Source organism: Capsicum annuum, chromosome 11 (genome assembly GCF_002878395.1).
Source record: "Capsicum annuum cultivar UCD-10X-F1 chromosome 11, UCD10Xv1.1, whole genome shotgun sequence".
NCBI lineage: Eukaryota > Viridiplantae > Streptophyta > Magnoliopsida > Solanales > Solanaceae > Capsicum > Capsicum annuum.
In genome coordinates, this window is record NC_061121.1 from 57,471,441 (window position 1) to 57,497,684 (window position 26,244).

A 26,244-nucleotide genomic window follows, 5' to 3' on the forward strand; every position below is an offset into this window, starting at 1 on the left:
TTTCCCTGGGTATTTGGTTTATTTCAGGTCCACGCTCAACAAAAAAGTGCTATATAGGGATAGATTTCTTTCTTCTTCTTTTTTCATTGGACTAGACTACGTTTTGATTTATTATTTTACTTATATTACTGTGCAGGCACACACTATTAATACATTGAATTACCTTTTCTTTGTTTACTAAACATACATCCGTTAAGTGATTGTGTTCTTTTTTTATTAAATATATATCTGTTAAGTGATTATGCGCAGTTACTTGTGTGTAAAAAATTATTTGTATAAACAATAGATTGATTAGCCATATTAGTTAATAACAACATAAATGTTGCACCAAAATCTTGGCATTAACCTAGGATAATTTAGTTTTTGAACTAAACAACGTCATAGCCAATCCTAACTAAAGCTTCTGATCCAAAAATAGTATGATTTTTGAAATCGAAGCTAGACGCTCTTAGAAAATTTAATAAACTAAAGGTAAGTTTTTGCAACTAAATCTCCAAGTTCTCAAACAATATGAGGCACTACACTGACACAAGAGCAAGAACAAATATCATTCAACTTCTATGAGAAACATGCAGGATCTCTTTTCAAGCAATTAATCCCAAAGGTTTAAACATTAAAACTGTTAGGAATTCGGGTATATGGCGGAGAACAATCAACAAAGTTTCTACATTCATTTATGAAGGTTCAATCATGAGCACTAGAATGGATAGAATGTGAAAAAGCCTGATATTAACATATTACCAAAGCCAATGTCTTTCCAGTATTTTTCCAGCACACAGGAAGGAAATCAAAATGAGATGAGATCATTTTTGGGTGATTGCTACTTCTTTTTGTCATTTCCTGATTCAGATGTGCCACCCACTTTTTTACCAAAAATTATCTCATCAAGCTTTAAGGTTTGTTTGTCTACAAGTGGGGGGGGGGGATATTACATGTTATCCAAGGCATTTTCAATAAATCCACCAGCTCAAATAATATAATATTTTATTTAATAGGGAACACATTTATGGAATCGAGATGCTGCTTGCTAGATTACCAAACAAAACTATTGAAACATACCATTCACATCATGAACAAAAATGTATTGAAAACTATAATTTAATGAATTTAAAAATTAAAAACATTAGTAAAATAAGCATCAAATGTTATTTAAAAAACATCATCCAAAAAACATAATCCAAAAAATATATCACTAGTTTAATAAACAACTGAAAGAACTAAAATGTATTTTTGACTAAACACATGGTGGATGTTTGTGGCATGTTGTTCGGTTGTGACCCTCTCTATGTCATCTACTGCAAGTCACCCTTGACCTCTTACATTTGTCTTCATTTGATGCTTTCCATCTATCTGTACAAGGTCTCTCTGGACGCCGTTTAGAATCTGGTGGCAATACTATTTTATCCAGCAATTCTTGTGGTATTTTTCGTGTGCTTTTACAAGGAAGGGGTTCAACTAGTATTGCATATGCATCCTAAAAATATTTATCGCTATAGTATGGGTAGCAATAATTCTCTCCATGCTGATTTCTGTATGTAATAGTAGTCATGGCATGACTACAAGGTGTAATACCCCGATCATTCCTTAAGCTTAAATCCGTCTTTTGAGTGAATATGGATGACTTCCAAAGTGATTGATGTTTATACCATGCTGTATTTCTCTAATTTCTAATTTTTTCCATGTAGAGCATTGAATAAGTTTTCCATCGATACCAAATTTGCCCAAATCTGACACTCGGGTGAAGAGTTAGAGCTATTTTAGTGAGATGGTATGCCACCTGGCACTTTAGCGCGTCGCGGAGCCAACCAAAGTGGCAATTGTCATTTTCCAGTGAGTCTCCGTGATATTAATGCATCGCGCCAAGGCTCAATTTTAGGATTGTCTAATTCCAGTACACCAATGTGATTCCACCGCGTCGCAGTGCCCTTCCAGGTCATGACCAAGGTGGCAAAGGCGACTTCACTGCATCGCGCCACTGAGCAATTTTCCAATTTCAGTGAAGGATCGTGATCTTGGCGCATCGCACCCAGGCCAAAAATCGGGCTTCAGTTTTAGAATTTGCTCAAGGGTATTTTGGTCTTTTCCACCCGTTCTTACCCTTTATATATATACAAGTGAGGGAGAAAATCCTCATTTTCTCTTCCATCTTCTAAAAAATTCTAAGGTTTCTCTCCAAAATTCAATCCAATTCTTGTCTAAACATCTCAACATCAAGCCATGGTTTTCACAAATTAGTTCAAGATTTAAAACTTTCAAGTTAAGAACATTAAGATCTCTAACTGAAGAAGTGATAAAAGAAGTCTATAGAAAGTTTATTCATCCCGGATAATAATCAAGGCATGTGGGGCTTGAACAAGAATATCCTTTCATTCTTGTGCCCAAAGAATTGATTTCTACTATGGGAATTTCATGATCCTTGCAAGTGGGTTTACACCAAAATTTCTTTATTGATGATTTATGAGATTTGAGTTGATTAAGTTAGATATTTATGATTATTTTACCACCATATTTCTTAAATTGAGAATTTATGCCATGAATTGTATTTTGTTATTATGTATTGATGATTTCTAAGTGATTTAAGATAAGTGTCATGAGTTATGCTTTTCCATGAGAAGATTGAGTATTGAATATATATCGATATTGAGCTTGAGGGTCAAGAATGAGTCCTATGATATTTTCTTAAAGCTTTTGATACTTGATATGATTTGATAAGCAAGTTTACTTGATGTTGAGAGAGACTGTTTGAGTTTGAGTTGAGTTAGGAATCAACAAGTTGTATATGATTTATAGATGAGATATATTTATGATTTGGTATTCATGATAGACCCTTGAGTTTATTAAGGTGGATTTCCTAACACATTCAGAGCTGAGTCTGGGAGGAGTATTTAGCATCTAGTGGGAAGTGTGGGTTCAGCGCATCCTACTTTCCCAGAACTACGTGTCACTGTATGATATAGATTTGAGGGCTAAAAAGCCAAGTTTTTAATCACAGAGATGTGTTTGAAGTTATACTCCTTGGAAAGAGTATAATGCTCCCTCCAATATGTGGTTCCTTCCTTAGGAGGATAAAATGTTGGACTCCATACGGCTCACATAGTTTATGTCGGTTATAAGAAACTCCAAAGTCCATAATAGTCTAAGTTTCTTGAGTTACCAAGTCACTCTAAGTCATGAGTTAAAGAGTTTGAGTTGAGTGCAATGATTTATAAGATTTGTGAAGCATGTGTTATTATCTATGATTTATGGAAATTATGTTTTAGGAAATTTGTCAGCATGCATGACTTTATTTTACATTTATGATATTGTTTAAAAGTGTTGGATACACCCTCACATACTCAGTACAATCCCAAGTACTGATTCCCATACTCGTCAATGTTCTATATTTTCTCGTGATGTAGGTTCAGGTGCTCAGTCTCAGCAGTGACAGTGATCTTTGAGTACCTCCATCTACATTCTTACAATTGTTGAGTCCTCATGGTTCGAGGACCTATGTCCCTGATTTTTGCCTTGATAGTAGATGGTTGTTTCTTTTTAGTTCAGGGGAGTCAGTTGGGGATCTGTCCTAATGGCTCCTCAGTATTTTGTAGTAGAGGCTTTGTCAGACTAGAGTACCAGTATGTACAGAACTTTCAGTTTCTTATTTGTACAGGATAGTATTTCTTCATATCACAGTATGCTCATGACATGATTATTCTTCTCTATTTTAAAATGATTAGTGTTATGGTGAGTTTTGAAAGTGATGATAGTCTTAGAGGGTTAGCTTGACGCCACGTGTGGCCTTGAGAACCGTGTGATGTCTCGGGATAGGTTCTTGGGGCGTTACAAGCTTGGTATCAGAGCCTAAGGTTTGAAGAGTCCGAGGGAGTCTGATGAGCCGCATTACGTAGAGTCTTGATAATCGGTGTGTAGCGCTCCACATCTATGAGCAAGAGGCTACGGGAAGTTGTAGAAAAAGTTGTTTCTTTCTTCAAAAGTCTATCATGCCTACAATTATTTTACTCTGCTATTAATTTGTGCTCTATTATGACTGAAAATACCTCCTTGTAGAGCTCGCAGAAACAACAAACGACCTAAAACCATTGATCTTTTAGGTGAGATAGTGTCCCAGGCTGAATTTCGAACATCTTTTCAAGCGCTATCCCAGGCGGTTACCACCAATGCTCAGACCCATGTTCAGCCCGCAGTTCTACCTCCACAGAAAGGTAATTCAGCAGCAGCTTGAGATTGTAATTTTATGCGGATGAATCCGCCAGAGTTTTATGGGTCAAAGACAGGCGAGGACCCATAGATGTATCTTGATGAGGTGAAAAATATCAACCAAATTATGCATGTAACGGAGGAAGAAAGTGTGGAGTTAGCTTTCTATTGCTTGAAAGATGTTGCTTATGATTGGGTGGAGATGTGGAGGAAGAGTAGTGGGGAGGATGCCGCTCCTATGACTTAGCAGTTATTCTAGGACACGTTCTTAGATAAATTCTTTCCCCCAGAGCTGAGGAAAAAGAAACTAGAAGAATTTATGAACTTGAGACAGGGCCCCATGATAGTTAAAGAGTATTATCATAAGTTCAACCAGTTATCTAAGTATGCTCCAAGTATGATGGCTGATTCTAGAACTAGCATGAGTAAGTGAAGGAGAGAGATAGAGTAAGGTCAAATAGGAGAGTTAGATCAGAGCAGCAGGGATATGGTCAGACTCAATTTTCTGTAGGGAATCGCCCTCAGTCCCAGAACCGTTCACTTATGCCAGCGCCTTCATTAGCCAGTGCTCCCGCATTTAGAATTAGGCAGGAGCAGGGTAATAAGCCTACTATGTCCAGGTCCCAGGACAGTGTGAGTAATAGACCTCATCCTTCTCTATGTCTAAAGTATGATAGAGACCATCTTGGTAAGTACTTAGTTAATCGAAGGGGTTGTTTTGGTTGTAGTAAGTTAGTCCACAGATTCAGTGATTGCCCATACGCTAGACAAGAGAGTCGTGATGTTCGTCCCCAGAGTCAGGCTATTAGTGCTCCAACCTATTTAGCTCGTCCTACTCCTCCTCAGGATGACTCATCTAGTACTGCAAGTGGTCAACGCCAGAATTGCTTTTATGCTATACCACCCTACCAGGAACAGGAGGATTCACCAGATATTATTACTGGTACGCTCCGTGTATTTTATTTTGATGTGTATGTGTTGATGGACCCTGGGTTAAGTCTTTCTTATGTGACTCCGTTGGTGGCTGTGAATTTTGAAATCCGTGCTAAAAAGATTCCTGAGCCTTTTCTAGTTTTTACCCCAGTAGGTGAATCTATTATTCCCAAGCATGTGTATAAGAAGTGTCCTATCACTGTCCTTAATAGAATTATGTTTGCAGACTTGATTGAGCTAGATATGGTCAATTTTGACATTATTCTGGGTATGGATTGACTTCACTCTTGTTATGCATCTATAGACTGTTGTACCCGTGTAGTCAAGTTTTAGTTTCCCAATGAGCCAGTTTTTGAGTGGTCCAGAAGTTTTGTAGCTCCAAAGATTCATTTTATATCCTACCCTAAGGCCAGGAAATTGATATCCAAGGGTAGTATCTATCATTTGGTTTGAGTTAAAGAAACTAAGTCCGAGACTCTGACTATTTAGTCTATTAGTATTGCCAATGAGTTTTTTGATGTTTTCTCGAAAGATCTCCCAGGGGTACCTCTCGATAGAGAGATAGAATTCAGGATTGATCTTCTTCCCGATATGCAGCCTATTTCTATTCCTCCGTATCGTATGGTCCCTGTAGAACTTAAGGAGTTGAAGGAGCACCTCAAAGATCTTCTTGATAAGGTTTTTATAAGGCCTAGTGTGTCTCCTTGGGGCGCACCCATTCTATTCGTGCAAAAGAAAGATGGTTCATTGCATATTTGCATTGACTATCGTCATCTTAACAAGGTCACAGTCAAGAACAAGTACCCTCTTCCTAGAATTGATGACCTATTTGATCAGCTGTAAGGCACCAGTTATTTCTCAAAAATAGGTTTGAGATCTGGTTATCACCAACTTACAGTTAGAGAGTATGATATTCCAAAGACAGTTTTTCGCACCCGTTATGGTCACTTTGAATTCTTGGTCATATCCTTTGAGCTAACTAATGCCCCAACAGCTTTTATGGACCTTATGAATCGGGTGTTCAGACAGTACCTGGATATGTTTGTTATTGTGTTCATAAATGATATCCTTGTATACTCCCAAAATGGAAATGACCATGCAGATCATATCTAAATTGTCTTGCATACCCTTAGAGATCATCAGTTGTTTGCCAAATTTAGCAAGTGTGAATTTTGGCTAAGGTCAGTTGCCTTTCTGGGTCATATTATTTCTTTTGAAGGTATTCAAGTTGATCCTCAAAAGGTAGAAGCTGTGAAAAATTGGCCTAGACCTATTTCGCCGTCTAACATTAGGGTTTCTTGGGTCTACCTGGTTACTATCGTCATTTTATTAAGGGTTTCTCCTCCATTATTGCTCCTTTGACCCAGTTAACCCAAAATAAAGTTAAATTCCAGTGGTCAGATTCTTGCAAGAAGAGTTTTCACGAGTTGAAGAATCGACTTACTTCAACCCCTGTAATGACCCTGCCTAATGGTGTAGATGATTTGTCGTGTATTGTGATGCCTCGAGAGTTGGTTTGGGTTGCGTATTAATGCAGAAAGGTAAGGTTATAGCCTATGCCTCTAGGTAATTAAAACCACATAACAAGAATTACCCGACCCATGATCTTGAGCTAGCTGCAGTAGTTTTTGCCTTAAAAATCTGGGGATATTACTTGTACGGTGTTCATGTTAATGTTTTTACGAATCACAAGAGTTTGCAATATGTGTTCACTCAGAGAGAGTTGAACCTACGGCAAAGACGATGGTTAGAATTGCTGAAGGACTATGATATGAGCGTGTTGTATCACCCGAACAAGGCCAATGTAGTGGCAGATGCCCTTAGCAGATCGTCCATGGGCAGTGTAGCGCATATAGAGAAAGATAAGAAGGAGTTAGCCCGTAAAGTGCATTATTTGGCTAGGTTGGGTGTTAGATTACTTGATTCAGCTGAGGGTAATGTTTGGGTTCAAAGTAGTTTTGAATCTTCTCTAGTTTCAAAAGTGAAGGAGAAGCAGAATATGGATTCTTATTTGGTCGAACTAAAAGAGTCAGTTAAAGACCAAAAGGTGATGGTTTTCTCCCAAGGGGGAGATGGTGTATTGAGGCTTCAAAATAGGTTGTGTGTTCCTGATGTTGATTATTTGAGATAGAGAATTATGTCTGAGGCACATGGCGTGCGGTATTCTATTTATCCCAGTGCTACCAAGATATACCGCGATCTATGGGAAATTTATTGGTGGAATGGTATGAAGAAGGATATAGCGAAGTTAGTAGAGAAGTGTGCAACTTGCCAACAGGTGAAGATAGAGCACCAGAGACCCGGTGGTATGATGCAAGAATTTAGCATTCCTACTTGGAAGTGGGAGGAAATGAATATGGATTTCGTGATTGATTTACTTCTCTCTCATCGTCATCATGATTCTATATGGGTCGTTGTAGACAGGTTGACTAAGTCAGCACATTTCCTGCCAGTATATACATCTTTCACCGCTGAGGACTATGCTAAGCTGTATATCGTGGAATTAGTCAGGTTGCATGGAGGTCCATTGTCTATCATCTCCGATAGAGGTACTCAATTTACTTCTTAATTTTGGAGAGCCTTTCAGAAGGGTCTTGTAACCCAAGTTCATCTTAACTCTGCTTTTCATTTGCATAAAGACGGTCAAGATAAAAGGACTATCCAGACTTTGGAGGATATGTTGAGGGCATGTGTTTTTGATTTCAAAGGAAGTTGGGATGAACATTTGCCATTGATTGAATTTACGTATAACAATAATTTTTATGCTAGCATTGGAATGGCTCCATTTGAGGCTTTGTATGAAATGAGGTGTAGATCACCCATAGGTTGGTTTGAAGTGGGTGAGGCTGCTGTGATTGGACCTGATGCTGTGTTCGAGGCCATGGAGAAAGTTAAGTTAATTCGGGAAAGGTTGAAGACAGCCCAGAGTCATCAGAAGTCGTATGCAGATGTGAGAAGAAGAGCTCTTGAGTTTGAAGTTGATGATTTGGTGTACTTAAAAATTTCACCCATGAAAGGGGTGAAAATACTTGTAAAGAAAGAGAAGCTTAGTCCCCGATATGTTGGCCCTTATAGAGTTTTGAATCGTGTTGGGAAAACAACTTATGAGATTGAGTTGCCTGCAGAGTTGTTAGCTGTCCACCCTGTCTTTCACGTTTCTATGCTCAAGAAGCACATTGGTGATTCTGTTGTGGTTGAACCATCAGAGATCTTAGATATTCAGGATAGTCTTTCTTATGATGAAGTTCCGGTCGAGATCCTACATTATCAAGTCCGTAGACTAAGGAACAATGAAGTTCCCTTGGTTAAAGTTCTGTGGCGAAATCAATCAATAGAGGGTGCTACTTGGGAAGAAGAAGCAGATATGAGAGCTAAGTATCCTCATCTCTTCTCTGCAAGTTCAAATCAAGTCGAAGGTATCATTCTCCCTTAATTCAGTTTTCTTTTAATCCAGCGTATTCAGTTGTATAGATATCCATTCTATGATTGGTGCATTTTATGAAGTACTCAAAAATCTAGAGTGAAGTAAGTCGGTTGAGCAAATGGTTCCCATAAAGTATTTCCAGTTTCCTCTTTGATTTGAGCCTAACTAGCAACATTCAAGGATGAATGTTTTCAAGGGGAATATATTGTAATACCCCGATTGTTCCTTAAGCCTAAATCCGTCTTTTGAGTGAATATGGATGACTTCTAAAGTGATTGATTTTTATACCATGTTGTATTTCTCTAATTTCTACTTTTTTCCATCGATACCCAATTCACCTAAATCTGACACTCGGGTGAAGAGTTAGATCCATTTTAGTGAGACAGTGTGCCACCTGACACTTTAGCGCGTCACGGAGCCAACCAAACTGGCAATTGTCATTTTCCAGTGAGCCTCCGCGATATTGACGCATCGCGCCAAGGATCAATTTTAGGATTGTCAAATTCTAGTGCACCAACGCGATTCCACTGTGTCGCGCCACTGAGCAGTTTCCCAATTGTCCAATTCCAGTGAAGGACCGCGATCCTGGCGCATCGCGCCAGGGGCAAAAATCGGGCTCCAGTTCTAGAATTTGCTCAAGGGTATTTTGGTATTTTCCACCCGTCCTTACCCTTTATATATATACAAGTAAGGGAGAAAATCATCATTTTCTCATCCATCTTCTAAAAAATTCTAGGGTTTCGCTCCAAAATTCAATCCACTTCTTGTCTAAACATCTCAACATGAAGCCATGATTTTCACAAATTAGTTCAAGATTTAAAACTTTCAAGTCAAGAACATTAAGATCTCTAACTCAAGAAGTGGGAAAAGAAGTCTATAGAAAGTTTATTCATCCCGTATAATAATCAAGGTATATGGGGCTTGAACAAGAATATCCTTTCATTCTTGTGCCCAAAGAATTGATTTCTACTATTGGAATTTCATGATCCTTGCAAGTGGGTTTACACCCAAATTTCTTTATTGATGATTTATGAGGTTTGAGTTGATTAAGTTTGATATTTATGATTATTTTACCATCATATTTCTTAAATTGAGAATTTATGCCATGAATTATATTTTGTTATTATGTATTGATTATTTCTAAGTGATTTAAGAAAAGTGTCATAAGTTATGCTTTTCCATGAGAAGATTGAGTATTGAATATATATCGATATTGAGCTTGAGGGTCAAGAATGAGTCATATGATATTTTCTTGAAGTTTTTGATACTTGATATGATTTGATAAGCAAGTGTACTTGATATTGAGAAAAATTGTTTGAGTTTGAGTCGAGTTAAGAATCCATAAGTTGTATATGATTTACAGATGAGATATATTTGTGATTTGGTCTTCATGATAGACCCTTGAGTTGATTAAGGTGGATTTTCTAACGCGTTCTTAGATAAGTCTGGGAGGAGTATTTAGCATCGAGTGGGAAGTGTGGGTTCAACGCATCCTACTTCTCTAGAACTATGTGCCACCTTAGGATTGAGATTTGAGGGCCAAAGTGTGATCACAGATATGAGTTTGAGGTTATACTCCCTGGTAAGAGTATAACGCTCCGGCCAATGTAGGGTTCCTTCCTTAGGAGGGCAAAACGTTGGACTCCATGCGGCTCACATGGTTTATGTCGGTTATAAGAAACTCCCAAATCCATAATAGTCTAAGTTTCTTGAGTTACCGAGTCACTCTAAATCATGAGTTAAAGAGTTTGAGTTGAGTTTAATGATTTATGAGATTTGTGAAGCATGTGTTATTATCGATGATTTATGAAAATTATGTTTCAGGAAATTCAAGCGAACAGAGTCATTATTGTCAGCATGCATGACTTTATTTTACATTTATGATATTGTTTAAAAGTGTTGCATACACCCCCACATACTCAGTACAATCCCAATTACTGATTCTAATACTCTTCTATGTTCTACATTTTCTCGTGATATAGGTTCAGGTCCTCAATTTCAGCAGTGACAGTGATCTTGGAGTACCTCCATCTACATTCTTACAGTTGCTGAGTCCTCATGGTTCGAGGACCTATGTCCTTGATTTTTGCCTTGATAGTAGATGGTTGTTTGTTTTCAGTTCAGGGGAGTCAGTTGGGGATCTGTCCCAATGGCTCCTCAGTTTTTTGTAGTAGAGGCTTTGTCAGACTAGAGTACCAGTATGTACAGAACTTTCAGTATCTTGTTTGTACAGGACAGTATTTTTTTGTATCACAGTATGCTCATGACATGATTATTCTTCCCTATTTTAATATGATTAGTGTTATAGTGAGTTCTGAAAGTGATGACACACTTAGAGGATTTGCTTGAGACCACGTGTGGCCTTGAGCACCGTGTGACGTTTTGGAATAGGTTCTTGAGGCGTTACACAAGGTATCTCATCTAACTGAAATTGTCCGTAACTATATTTTTGACTTTGCAGACAAACTCTAAATGTTTTAGCCCCGTCAGTCACTGTATGCAAAAATTCAGTTGATGCTCTTACCTTCAACAAAATATATTAGTCATGCTTAAAACATATAATGATCTTTAAAAAATATTAAAAAATAATTCATAATATTTAAATAATGTATTGTTGCATAATTAAAAACTTACTGTCATATCGTAAGATTTTTTGCGATTTTCCTTGAGGATTTCATTGTACTTGATAGTTAGATCTGTGAATGTGTTATCTGCTTCTTCTTTATGTTTTGCATTCCATGATTCAACAGTCAACCTCATAAAATCCATTACTGAAACAACAGGCAATCTTCTAGCAATTCTATTGGTATTGTTTATTGATTCAGCTATGTTTGATGTCAATGTCCAAGTCCTTTTAACTGTAGAATAAATTATTGCTCATTTGTGATATCCAACTTCAAACAAATATCTCCTCACTCTTTTATCTATTTGATCCACCCTCCCCATTATTTCTTCAAATTATTGTAGATTGTATGCCTTTTCCATGGCAAAAAAAGTTTTCGCATTTCATCAATATTTTTGCGAAAAGTCGTCTTTATATTCCCCCACAAATATCAAATGCATGCATGATGTGAAACATTGGGATATACTGTTGAAATACTTTTTCATATGCTATTGTTTCTATCTGATACGAGACACATACTCTCTCTTTCACCAAATGCTTCTCTAAAGTTTTCAATAAATCATGTCCAAGCTGCAATATTCTCAAAATTAACAACGGCATAAGCTAGTAGCAATATATGACCTGATTTCATTCAATAAATATATACAAGATAAGCGTTCATTAAAAAATTAATTCCAAATAACATATAAATATCAAAGTGCATATCAGATTCATACCAAAACCAGCAACATATGTATACATACAGTTTAATAGAAAGCAATAATGAAAGTTACCTCCAGGGTCCAAAGTACATGCAATCAACATAGTTCCACCATATAGTGATTTTAGAGCAGCTCCATCAACAACTACTATTGGCCTACAATATTCCCAACCTCTAATAGAAGCATCCAATGCAATAAAAGCATACAAAAATCAATTTTCATTTGTCTTTCGCAAACTAAGAACAGATCCAGGATAAGTTTTGCCCAAAATATACAAGTAACGTGAAATTTTTTGATATGATTCTATAGGATCACCACGTAATATCTTAACTGCCTTTTCCTTTACACGCCATGCTTGATTGTAAGTTAAAGACACCCCATATTATTTCTTCATGTCAGCAATAATATCATCGGGGTGTATACTTTTTTGACATCTACATAATTACACAATATTAATCCAGTGATAACAATTGTCATTCCTTGTCGCCTCGCATATATTTGATCTTTTATTGAGCATATGTGTATTTTACAATACTTTCTTATTTTGAAAAGTTCAGATTCATTCATACTTAAAGCTCGAAGAAACCATGTACAATCACTCACTAGACAAACAAGGTAATAGCTGCGTAACATGCAATACAAACTAGAATTAAACAATCGAATCAAATTAATACATCAAATCATAAATTATTACTTTCAAGGAATATTGAAATACCAAAATTTTTACCTTTTGGCACTAGACCGTTCGACGTGAAAGGAGAATTGATTCACAAATGCATGAAGTTTCATAACATTTGCAATTGTCTCCTTGTCCTTATAAACTTGATTAATAGCTATCTTTGAATTTCTTGGATCACAAATAATTTCAATGCTTTCTTCACCAAATAATTTTTCCTCCGTACTTAATTCAATCAAACAGACTGAATCATTTGTGTATAGACGTTGCCGCTCCACATTTACTTCATTATAACTTTCATTCCCAATACAAACAATTGATTGTTCTGTGCATTCTATTGGATTCATTGATATATCATTGTATGTGATGTATAATGAATATTTAATGAAAAATTTGAAGCTATTCTTTTTTTGTCCAAGTACACTCTAACTCATGTATCGTTGTGTATGATCATTGGTGGACGACTATCACTAACTATGTATCGAATTTCAATTAAAACATAATTAGTGTCTAGCTTCAGTTGAGTCGCTATTGCTTTTATCAACCCATTATATTTAGTATTTGAATCATACATAATTCCGTCAACACAAAAATCTCTGAGTCTTCCTGTCATAATGTATATATGATTGTTGAATATTCTAATTTCAGTAAGATGTAATTGAATAATTAAAAAATATATAAAATTATAAATCAGAAAGCCAATCACAAAAAATACTAAAATGTTACATTACAGTTTAGAACAATATTAAAAAAAATATATTAGTAAAAGTAGAAGTAAAAGTAAAGCTTCAATGTTGATTATAAAAGAAAAAAAACACGTTAAGTTACAAATCAAATTGACAATGTGAGCATATTGAAATAACACAACACGTTGGCTGTAAAAAATCACGCAGCACAGCATATTATTAATGTAAATTTTTTAAAAAAAATATGTTGTTTCTTTTCATAAAATATATTACCTCTTGCGTCCCATCTTCCTCCATATTGTATCATAATTGAATGTAAACAAGTATCATCCATAACACATTAATTTATATCTTCTTTTTTTTTTCAACTATTGAATTTAAACTATTTCAATCAAAATACCAAAAAAATGTATTTCAATTGAAATATTTGGGTTTGAAAGAGAAAGAAATTAAATTTTTTGATATCAGATAGTTTGTTGGAATGTTTAAGAAAGAAAATAAGGTTCTATATGTCTGGTTTGCTGTACGAAGAAGATGAAAAAAAAAAGACGTGACTTATTGAAAAATAAAAATAACTGTTTTAGAGATAAAATAGGGAGTGTATGATATCTGATGGGTAAGTGTTTTCTATTGTCAAGGATTCTTATATATGAAATCGTTTTTTCAGTTTTTGTTTAATTTATAATAATTTGCAATAACCGATTTAGAGATAAAATAGGGTGGATGAAATCTATATGGATTTATTTTTGATTATTAAGTATAATTTCACTTTCAGTTTTTATATATAAAAAAATATATATTTTTTTAAATTGCTATTTCTGACAATCTTACAAATATTGTTATAAGTTGCAATAAACATTGTATATATACATTTTTTTCCCTTTATTATTTGAGTTTTGTGGGGCCCTATTTGGAATGACAATTGAACTTTTTTTTTTCCGTGGACCCCGCCTATTAGACAGTGCTTTTTCTATCTAATTTGTGTTTAAGACATTCAAGGTTTTATTTAAAATATGGCACTAAAAAAATTAAATTGCATACAAATGTGGTATTATTAAGTACAGAAAAAATTGCCTATACTTTCCATTTCTTATATTTTATTTGTTTTAAATTATTTACTTATTTCAATTTAATATAGAGTTTAAAAAAATAAAAATAAAATTGAATCTTAATTTTTTAAACAAAAGATATTTAGAATGTGAACGTTAAACTAAAAAGCTTCAAAAAAAATAAATTAAAATAGACTAAAAAAAAGACAAATAATTTAAAATAGAGAAAGTATATTTTTATTTTTTTTGTTTTATCATTGTATTCCAACTTGTGTATTTATATGTAAAATTTTTAAATATGTTAAAAGTTTTAACATCGACATCATCGTTCAAGTGATGTTTCCGAATTCAAAAAGTAATTTCATTTTAATTAGTTTGCAAAATTGATCAACCTTCTATTATTGATTCAGGACAAAATCCGATCTCATAAATTAACACAAAAAATTATTACAGTGCAAATTCTTGTACCCGTTCTATCAAAAACTTCTATGTTTTTATGTGTGACTAAAAGAAACATCGCAGAATATGTTTGAAAGATTCTTATAATTGAATAAAAATAAAATTATAATTTTTTATTGAGCCCGTGCTGGCACGAGATCTGATATCTAGTGATTATATAAAGAGCGAACTTTTAAAATATTAAATGACATGTTATAAGGTTATTTTGGATATTATTCCTTCGTTCGTTTTTACTTGTCACAATTTTCTTTTCTAATTTGATTTTCAATTTTACTTTTCATTTTTGACAAATCATGAAAAGATAATTTTTTTTTTTATATTTTACCCTTAGCATGAATTACTAATTCTTTAAATTATTTTTCGATACCTATTATTAAACATCAATTAATAAGAGTATCTCTAAACTTTCTTTATACCAATAACAAATACTAATACTGACCACGTTTTGTCACATTAACTAACTAAACTATGTGTGAGCTGCTTAGTAAATGATCGAAATATCAAATTTGGATGCCAAATTAAAACACTTATCGAATCACCTTGTAAATTACCTGTCAGAAAAATAAATAAGGTTATTGAACGACTTATTAATGAAATATTTTTTCAGGTTATTGAACGACTTATTAATGAAATATTTTTTCTTTCCTTCTTTGAATTATTTCAATTAAATGTTTTTATTAATTTGTCTTTTATTTAAATATGATTAGCCAAAAGTTTTAACATGGTGCACTCTTTTCTCATAACTTGAAATTTACGGAGTCACATGCCATAAGAGAAATAGAAAATTTGGTTTTCGATTATTTTTATTGTTTGAGCAATTCACACATAAATCAATTACTTAAACGTGATAAAAAAAAATTAATTTTATGACTTCATTATTGTAATGGGTAAAAGTATGGTGACCCATGACAACTCGGTCTTCAAAATATGTATTGAGTAAATCCAGTTCTACACAATAACTCATAAATTAGACATAAGATGTAAAATGCACTTGACAAATTCACTGTTATGAGCCTCATAAAATATCACATATTGAACCAACTAAGCCTTTGTTTGGACGGTGGTTTGTTATGGTTTCATAATGTACGATACAATATAGTATGATATGGTACAGTACTATATTTGGATGGACTATATCATTCATTGCGGTTTAATAATAATTTTTTTTTTTGATTTGATGATATGATACTGTATGATAACAAGTAAATTTACTACTGTATGATAACAAGTAAATTTACTAAAATGCCCCTAATTGATTACTACTAAAATTGACTATTCCTTCTGAGTCCTAGCTTTGCTCGATCACCTAATCTCAGCAACTCAGCTGAAAAGAATGTCACAACTCAGATGAAAAGTCATTGTAAGCAAAAGCACCATTTTCAATAACCACAATTCTCCTAACAAGTGATTCTCCAACTAATTTTTTTTTTTTTTAAATGAAAGGCCAACAAGCCTGAACTTATTAAATAAGAAAACAAAGGGCACATAATTGATGATTCCCAATTCGGCTCAATTTGAAAGGGCCCAAAAAAAACTAAAACAAATGTAAAAAACTAAGAAAGGACAAAAATAAAAGGAAAAATCTTTGGATGACATAGGAAAGTGGAAGGTGAGGAGTTTAGTTTTATCTCTCTCACAATCTCCTGAAGATGCTAACCACTTTAGTCCGTCATGGAACCTCTTATCAGCACGAAAACGAAAGGTAAAACTTTAACTTTCTTGATTATATCTAACTATCAAATGATCCATTGTCTCTCTACTAGGATTGAATCATTTGTTTCAATGACGAGCGTCGAAGGAGAAAAGGCGAAAGAAAGAAAAATGAGTCAGAGAAGAACAAGCAACAAAGAGCAGAGAGAGATTGAAAGCAGAAAAGTATAGGAATAAGTAAATAGGATAGAGGGTAAAATAGAATTAAATAAAATTATATAAGGGCATAATTGAAAAAAAAAAAAAAAGAAAACCATAGAACCACCAAATTGGTGGTTCAGGAAATTAAGGATACTATGATTATCAAATCATGAAAAAATATCATATCATATCATTCCTTTCAACAAACAATTAAAACAAGTGTAACCATACCATACCATATCATACCATGCGAACCACTCCAAACAGTAAGTGGCTTTAGGGGTACAATGTTGCAAGTAACAATTTTAAGCAGGACAAAGGAAGCTTTTTTTCCGTTCAAAATATTCTAAAAATCAAAAATCAACTATATAGTTTTCAGTCAACATATAACCCAAGGTACGATTCTGTGGGTTACAGAGGGGCCATCAGAAGCCACTGACAAAGATTGTATGCTGATTATTGGATACCCACCATCTCACAAAATTGGTTACAACTGTCGTTTGGCTAAATAAAGGCAGACACTATAAGCCACTTTACAGAAACCATTCTGACAATCTTGTTTTAATATACAAAGTTGAAGAATTTGGAAGAAAATAGCTCAAGTTATTTTACTATTAGAAATGGAAAGAGCATTGGAATGTTTAAGGCAACTTGTTGATTCCAAGAATTGGGAATATTGTGTTGTTTGGAAGTTGGGTGATGACCCTTCAAGGTAAAAGTTGTTTTTTAAGTCTCGCTTCAATTCTTGAAAATTGAAATTTTGTTCATATGGTGTTTGAGTGCATGTGTGTGACTCTGGCCGGAGCCAGTTACGGCCGAGGGGTTCGAATCTCTTCATTGGAAAACTACACTGTTTCTATATGATTATGACTTCTTATCTATATATAACAGATGTTGAACATCCTTGGGTTTCATATGTTTACTTTATATTTTGAATCTCTTGGTGAAAATCCTGGCCAGGCCAATATGTGTGTGACCAGTTAAGTGTTTGTGGTGTTTAGGTTTATAGAATGGAAGGGATGTTGCTGTTCTGGAGCTAATGGATTTGATGTCAATGTGAAGAAAGAAAATGGAGGAAAACAGAAAGTCACTGCTCTATGTAGGGATATCCAAGTGCGGCATCCTATTAGAACAAAGGCTTGTGAGGCTTTAGCTCAATTTCCTCTATCTATTTCCCTTTATTCAGGGTATGTTTCTATACCGTTATTCACGATTGGTGTGTTTTTACTTTCTTTAATCCGAGGCTCTGTCGGAAACAATCTCTCTACCTACCATGGTAGGGGTAAGGTGTGAGTACATTCTACCCTTGCCATACCCCACTTGTTGGACTATTCTGGATATGTTGTGGTTGTTGTTGTTGTACTATAAAAGGAAGGAACACAAACTAACTTGAAGATATGCAAAAACAGGATTCAGGGAGAGGTTGTAACATCAAATGAACCAAAGTGGATTAATCATGCTGAGATTTCCAATTCAAGTTTATTACATGTCAGTACAACTCTGATGGTTATTCATTTAATTATGCCTTAGAATAGAAAGTTGAAGTACTGAACTCTCAAGATTAGTCTGAGAAATGTTTAAAATTGAATTCTTCTGACTCGTTGCAGGATTTAATGGGTACCCTGGTATTAATTCCGGTTTCTGGTGGATTGGTTGAGCTGTACAATTCAGAGCTGGTAATGATCATTCTCAATTGGATTTTAAGTTAATGTGCTTTTGTTTCTTATAATGCTCGAAAAGTTGTTTGATACGGCGTATTCATATAGCGTACGGCAACTAACTTTGGATTGAGGTGTGTTTGATAGTAAATTTGGTCATCAATATGCACTAAACTAACAGATTAACTATTTACTTTACATTAATTTTCATTGAACAGATATATAAAGATCAAAAGACGATTAATTTCATTATCAATTGCTTCAAACTTGGGTCGGAAGAAGCCAATAGCTCCATTGCACGAAAAGAAGATCAAGTTCTTGTTTTCTTTCCCTATGAGAAATTGAACTTTACTGCTCCTCTTATGCAATATGCTACAAGTTTTCCTTCAACTGCACCTCATATTTTTCAAGTATCTGAATCTAGTGCTAATCCTAGCATTCAAGGATCGTCCACTGGTTCCACTCCTTCAAATGAACTTACTTTGTGTCATTCACCTAGTGATCATTTATCGCAAAATATACCTTTAAGCCAATCAACAGAAGGGTATTTTGAGCACACTGAGCTTCAATGCAGTGAAAACTTGTCGAGAATGGAAGCCACTGCTTTTCCTTGGAAACAAGAAAATTATATAGTTGCAGGAGACATGTTCGCTATGGGTAAGAAGAGACAAAAAGGACCTTATCAGTCAAAGAATCTTGTCACAGAGAGAAAACGAAGGAACAGAATTAAAGATGGTCTTTTTGCTCTTCGAGCTTTAGTTCCCAATATCTCTAAGGTTGGTAATAAAGCTAATCTTATGGTTAAGTCTATATATACGTAGTTCAAGTTTTGATACTAACCCTTGCTTGATATCTTTCAGATGGACAAAGTTGCAATACTTGGAGATGCAATTGACTATATAAATGAACTGCAAGAAAAAATGAAGTTATATGAGACTGAACTCAATGAAATAGAAGCAGAAGTTACCAACAATGAAGCTGCTGAAATGGTCCTATCAGACATGACTGAAATTTCCAAAGTTACTGGACCAACAAATGAGAAGACACAAAGTTCAAATACAACTAATAGGACAAGAATGGAGGTGCTTGATTTCTTTCTGTTTCCTTATATGGCTTTAGAGTTGAAATAATCTATATGTTGCCTTCAAGTCTCCTTTATATTTTGCATTGCAGGTGGAAGTGAACCAAATTGATGCAAGAAAGTTCTTGTTGAATTTCTCTGGATCACATAAAACTGGACGATTTACGCAGTTGATGGAGGCCATGAGTTACTTAGGATTGGAAATAGTAAATGTGAGTTTTACCACTTCTGGAGGGGAGATCTTGAGCATTTTCATAGCCGAGGTAAATTTCATTCTCAAAAAAACTGTTGAAATAAATAACCAGATTCTATTACCTTATATCTTTTGTTTTATGCTAGTCTCTGTTAATCTTTCAAAATGTTGTACTCATATTGGATCCTCCAAAAATTGCATAACATTTTGAGGAGGAGGATCGGAGCAAAATAGCTCATTTTTATGTGATTTGATTCCCTGCTTTATTATTATGCCTTTTTAGAGCTTAAGCGCATACTTCTTGTTGATTTAGATCATATAGTTGGTTTTTAAGTAACACTATCTATTTGTTTCTTGCAGGCAAATGTGGACAATGTTCTTGATTCACAGAAGCTGAGATCCTCACTAATTGAGTTGACAAGTTAAACATATATACCGTCTGTTGAGCCATATATGAACTGCTTAGTTTCTCTGTATAAGGATAGAGGATGATCTCAACTTGTAAACTTATATGAATTAAAATCTAGGGTTTAAGGTCTTAGGTATGCAAACATGCGAACACGTTTTGATATTGGAAGAAAAAAGTCCACGTTTATATCAATGGAATGAATACATAACATATGTATTAACATAGTTAATTAGTCAATAATTTTATCTAATACTTGCTTAATATATTTTAACGTAAACACATCCTGTGTTAATATTTGTTTTTTCGTGATTTAAGTCATTGTTGTTGTTGCCATGTGATCAGGAGGTCATAGATTTAGGCCATGGAAACAACTTTCGCACAATAGACCCTTGTAATCCGATCCTTCTCACAACGCGAGCATTAGTGCATCAAACTATCCTCTTTTTATTATTATATTTTTTATTCCTTTCTCAAGACCATTAGCACTTTTGATCGTGCTATCTCTTAAAACTAAATTAAAGTGAGGCTTCTAGTGACTAAACAAACAAGGCTGATGAAGTGTTAAAACATTAAGAGGGAGTGAGCAGCTTCCAGTGGTTCTGCTTGCGACCGTTTAGCTGCTTATTCCGTAATTTTACTATATTACCTCTAATTAATTATTATATGTTATTGTTGGTGAAATTACAAAAAATATTACAACTGAAAAATTACAAGTGGAGAAAAATAAAAAGTTACCTTCTTCTTCGGCTGAGGCGCGGATATGTCGCTCTCTTTAAGGAGATTCAAGTCCACTACAACAAATAGTTTCACCAGTCCAACAGTAATCTTCTTGAATTGTCCCCTCCAGGATACAACTGTCACGACCCAAAAATGAAGGTCATGATGACACTTGTCGCGGCATACCTTGACAAGTAAGCCTATGGCCCAAAGCGATACAAAAAGAGAAAAAGAAAAAAATATCCCAAGGTAAGGTATCTAGAATGAAACCAAACCATATAAGTAATCATAACAATGCGGAAAGAACTTATCCAAAATACCAATCATGCTCAAAACCAGGTGTCAATAGTATAAGAACTACTAATACAATCCAAGAGTCAAATACATCGGAAAAATAACCACAAAGGAATAATATCTGTCTCTGAATACTAATAAAGACATAACTACTGTAGAAAGATAAAGGTGAAACTTTGAACGCATGAATGTCCAACCGCTACCTTGTAAGATCCAACAATCACTCGAGTCAATCAAGCTGAGGCGCACTCGAGCTAGGACGTGCACCGAAAGGGCGCAGTAGGCATGAGTATGGTCCACTTGTACTCAGTAGGTATCATAGTCCGACCAAGCAAAGTAGTAAATAAAGCATACAAAATATACACTAAGGGCACGTCACTTGCAATCAGAAAATGTCCCACAACGGTAGCCCACACCGCTTGCACTAACAGTTCTAATATATCTCACATTGCAACATCACACCAAGATAGAACAAAAATACGTATTATATCACATATAAGAAGAACCAGGGGGAACATGCATATACAAGATCATTAAATACAAGTAAAATAAGATACGATAAATACATAGATAATAAGTCAATATGGCAATACAACACAACATAGCACAATAAAGTAAGTGCAATGTATATGATGATGATGAGTGCAATGTATAAGATGATGATGATGCACGAGGTCGTCGCACAACCTCCGGGATCGTCGCACAATCTCCGTATACACCTACGCAAAGTAGTAAATAAAGCATACAAAATATACACTAAGGGCATGTCACTTGCAATCAGAAAATGTCCCACAACGGTAGCCCACACCGCTTGCACTAACAGTTCTAATATATCTCACATATATTGCAACATCACACCAAGATAGAACAAAAATACGTATTATATCACATATAAGAAGAACCAGGGGAACATGCATATACAAGATCATTAAATACAAGTAAAATAAGATACGATAAATACATAGATAATAAGTCAATATGGCAATACAACACAACATAACACAATAAAGTAAGTGCAATGTATATGATGATGATGAGTGCAATGTATAAGATGATGATGATGCACGAGGTCGTCGCACAACCTCCGGGATCGTCGCACAATCTCCGTATACACCTACGGAGGCAAGCCTCCCAACGCAGGACCCATTGGGCTTCGTCAACCCGTATACAATCTATATATCTCATATCTCATTTCCGACATATTCTTCGGAAAGGGTTTCATAAAGTGTTATAATATCTCCTCCCAGGCACATTCCCGGTGAGGATTTTAAAAAGGTGTTGCCAGTATTTCTCAAATGTTGCCACGGTGGTACTAATGTTTCATGAATGAGTATGATATGAGGATGTAATGCTCAAAAACAATCACAATGAGTATTTTCACAACCAACCACAATGATATATTTCCACAACCATGTGAGCCAATATTCGCTCATTATTTCAGTTTCATTCACGAATTTTCACATGTCTCATATGCCAAATAATGTATGAATATAATCACAATACACCAATGGTACCATATTAAGTATCTTAACAAAATAATACAATTATTCACATGTATTCAAGGCTATTAATATCACATAGGACCCCGCACAGTCACACATATCACATAATAACTCAATTTTGACAATTACATCATATATAGGCCCCCACACGGGCATAACACATAAATAGCTATTTTTCATGATTAGTTCCCACCCTTAACATGCATTTTGTATCATCATTTACTACCCAGTCTAGTCTGAAAGAGTTAACTGATAACCTACCACAAAAACCGAAACTGGTCCGCTACACTGTGAATCCATGACCTTACTTTTCACGAACAATCTCAAACTCTACTAAAAATATTAAATATTAAATCTACGCGTCAAAACAAAAACAATGACACCCATACTGACTACTTTTGGTTTGGGATCAAAACGAACACCTGAAACGAGTTTTTGAAAAAGAAAGAAAAAATTGAAACTTTACTTCAAAAATACGTTTCCCATATTTTTAGGAACCTACAGCTGAAAATTCAAGTTAAATTGAGTAAAACACGAGGTTCAAATCGAAGAAAAACCATTTTTGAGTTTTACCGGATAAAATCTTTGAAATCCGGGTTAAAATCATGAATCCAAGTTGTTTTAAGGGTTAAATTATTGAAAAACTAGTAATGATAAGATAAAAATATTATTCAAGTGAAAAGGAGTGAAATTGAGGTTTAAAGTCAAGCCCTAAGATTTTTGGGGTTTTGGAAAAATTTATCAAGAAATTACTAAGAAAATAGTGAATTTTTACATTAAATCCATAATAAAACCAAGAAATAAGTGTTAATCTAGCTTCCCAAGCTCTCACAAACTTTACTGTTAAGCTCCCACACTATTTTAGAGTTTAACTCCCAAGAGACAAGATGAAAAGTGAGCAAAATAGGTCCAAAAATTGGTATAAATAGTACAGATTTTTCTGTACAGCTTTTGCAATAAAACTGTTTTTTTGTCCAATCTGGACTTCGATGGGGTTTTCAGAATTCATTTGGAGTCCGAATATATGCAAACAAACTATGCAACCACACTAAATTTGACGTTTCAGACGCGATGGCGATATCATATTTTCAAAAAAAAAAAATCATTTTCACAAAGTTGACCCCAAAATTCGAAATCATAATTTTTCAAATCGAGGGTCGAAATGAGATTTAAAAGTCGTAAAATCATACCAAATATTCTAACACTCTAAAATAGACATTACGGATCTGCTGGCGAAATCAAATTTTTTATTCGAGGTCGTTTCGATCAAATGTGGGTCCTACACCCATATTTTTAATTTTCCAACTTTTCGATCAATAGGTCAAAATGAGCTCGGGTGCATCGAGACCTGAACCAAAGGTCTAGCTAGCCTAAAATTGCTATTCTAGAGTTGCTGGCGCAGTCCGTTCGGCCATCCGTCCCATGGATCAAAAGATATCTTCATAAGTCTAAAAATAAGACTCTCGAAGCTATCAAAAACCACAATATCGCATAAATAATACCAAAATGCATCGAAAAACATGTCAATCACTCTTACACCCTAGAAATACCATAATGCAACTACATAGAGGGGTAAAATAGTCAAATCACATAAAATCACAAGTTTCATATATTTTATCAAATTTTTAAGTCGTTGCTTCATCCACCACAAAAAATCTAGTTCGTCTTTGAACTAAGACAAAAGAAATACCTGAATCAACAAAAAGTTGGGGATAAGAACTATGAATATCAGACTCAACCTCCCAGTAGCTTCATCTATAAGTTGATGTCGCCACTGTACCTTAACCGCAGGGATCACTCTAGAGCGCAACCACCTAACATCCTTAGCCAAAATGAAAATTAGCTCCGCAACAAAGGACAACCGCTCATCTAACTGAACCGACTCCTAACGAATGACATGACACTCATCAAAATATAGCTACGAAACATAGAAACAGGAAAAATTGGATGAACAACTGATAGATCAGGGGGCAAAGCCAACTCATAAGCCACATCACCAATAATTCGAAGAATCCCAAATGGACCAATATACCTGGGGCTAATCTTGCCTCTATTCCCAAACCTCATCACACCCTTCATGGGTGAAACTCAAAGAAAAACATGATCACCAACACCAAATCTCAAAGCATGAAGTCTATGATCAGCATAACACTTCTAATCTCACGGCATGAAGTCTACGATCAGCATAGCACTTCTGCCTACTTTGAGCTACTTGAAATCTATCCCGATTGATCCAGACTCTGGCCAAAGACTCACGAAGCAATTCTGTACCTCGAGGTCTTACCTCTGAAACATCAAACCAACCCACTGGGGAGCGACAACGCCTCCTATACAATGCTTCAAAAGGAGCCATATCAATACTGAAATGGTAGTTATTATTATATGCAAACTTTGCTAAACCCAAAAGTTGCTCCCACTGGCCATCAAAATCCATCACGCATGCGCGAAACATCCTCCAAAACCTGGATAGTCTGCTGTGACTGGCCATTAGTCTAGGATAAAATGCTATGCTAGATCAGCCCGAGTACCCAGTTCATCTTGAAAAGTCTTCCAAAGGTGATATGTGAACACAGAACCTCGATCTGAAATAATGGACACCGACGTACTATGCAGACGCACAATCTCACAAATGAAGATAGGGGCTAACCTCTCTGCACTGAATGAGACCCGAACTAAAATAAAATGAGTTGACTCATTCAATCGATCCACGATGACCCAAGCACTGCCAGAACCATGAGATATACAAAGCGAACCAGTCACAAAGTCCATGGTGATCGTTTCCCACTTCCACTCGGAAATAGATCACCTCTGAAGCAATCCACTAGGTCTCATATATGCGGCCTCCACCAGCTGACAACATAGGCAACGATCCATAAAATATGCCATATCTCGCCTCATACCACCCCACTAGTAGTTTTGTCTCAAATCAGGATACATCTTAGTCACACTTGGATAGATAGAATATCTAGAACAATGGGCCTCCTCCAAGATCAACCTAATCCAGTTACCCACTCTCAGCATAAAAACTTGGCCCCCAATCCTCAAAACTCCATCTGAATCAACTGAGGCTTCCTTAGCCTCCCCACTCAAAAGAAGATCTAGCCTCCACAAATGATAAAATATGCCTTGGTGTCGAAATATTAAGTCTAATCATCTGGTGAGCTAAAGACTAAACCTCTAAGGCCAAGGGCCCCTCTTGGGTCAAAAGATGCACCAAGCTACCCATGCTAGTCGATTTTTATCTCAAGGCATCCGCAACTACATTAGCCTTGCCCGAATGGTAGAGAATAGTCAAGTCATAATCCTTAAGCAACTCAAGCCAACGACGCTGCCTCATATAAAGATCTCGCTGGGTAAATAAGTACTGAAGGCTACGATGATCTAAGAAGATCTCACAATGGACTCCATACAAGTAGTTCCTCCACAACTTCAAAGCAAACACAACTGTGCACAACTCCAAATCATGGCTAGGATAATTTCTCTCATGAGGCTTCAATATTGGTGAGACGTATAGACAGTCACTTTACTTTTCTACATCAACATAACACCCAATCCAATATCGAAAGCATCACAAAATATGGTAAAGCCTACGCACTTCTTGGGAAAAGCCAATATAAGAATTGAAGTCAATAAATCCTTGAGCTTTTGCAAGCTCGCCTTACAAGCATCAGACCATTAAATGGAAATCTTTTTCTGAGTCAACTTAGTCAAAGGAGCTGTAATAAAAGAGAAACCATCAATAAAATATTGATAATAACCTGCTAAGCCGATAAAACTCTAAATCTCGATGG

At 35.3% G+C, this 26,244-nt stretch overlaps 1 protein-coding gene across 2 annotated transcripts; it reads left to right on the plus strand.

Annotated features, from left to right (window-relative positions):
• Positions 1-16,227: 16,227 nt before the first annotated feature.
• Positions 16,228-20,201, plus strand: LOC107848388 (transcription factor bHLH90). Of its 2 annotated transcripts, none has more exons than XM_016693152.2 (8): positions 16,228-16,450; positions 17,601-17,786; positions 18,009-18,087; positions 18,207-18,275; positions 18,476-19,033; positions 19,118-19,339; positions 19,431-19,601; positions 19,892-20,201. In XM_016693152.2, the coding sequence occupies exons 1-8, from the start codon at positions 16,398-16,400 to the stop codon at positions 19,955-19,957; spliced, it is 1,404 nt and encodes a 467-aa protein (XP_016548638.2). In that variant the 5' UTR covers positions 16,228-16,397; the 3' UTR covers positions 19,958-20,201. The 2 variants fall into 2 exon arrangements, with proteins under 2 accessions (XP_016548638.2, XP_016548637.2); XM_016693151.2 differs by lacking the exon at positions 16,228-16,450 and adding an exon at positions 16,716-17,311.
• The last annotated feature ends 6,043 nt before the right edge of the window (positions 20,202-26,244 follow it).

What these genes read in the sequence shown, in the direction of transcription:
- LOC107848388 (XM_016693151.2), top strand. Translation starts at nt 17,220, where the DNA reads ATGGAAAGAGCATTGGAATGTTTAAGGCAACTTGTTGATTCCAAGAAT. An exon ending in TAGTTCCCAATATCTCTAAG is followed by an intron (nt 19,034 to 19,117) that starts GTTGGTAATAAA and finishes GATATCTTTCAG; the next exon opens with ATGGACAAAGTTGCAATACT. An exon ending in CTAATAGGACAAGAATGGAG is followed by an intron (nt 19,340 to 19,430) that starts GTGCTTGATTTC and finishes TTTGCATTGCAG; the next exon opens with GTGGAAGTGAACCAAATTGA.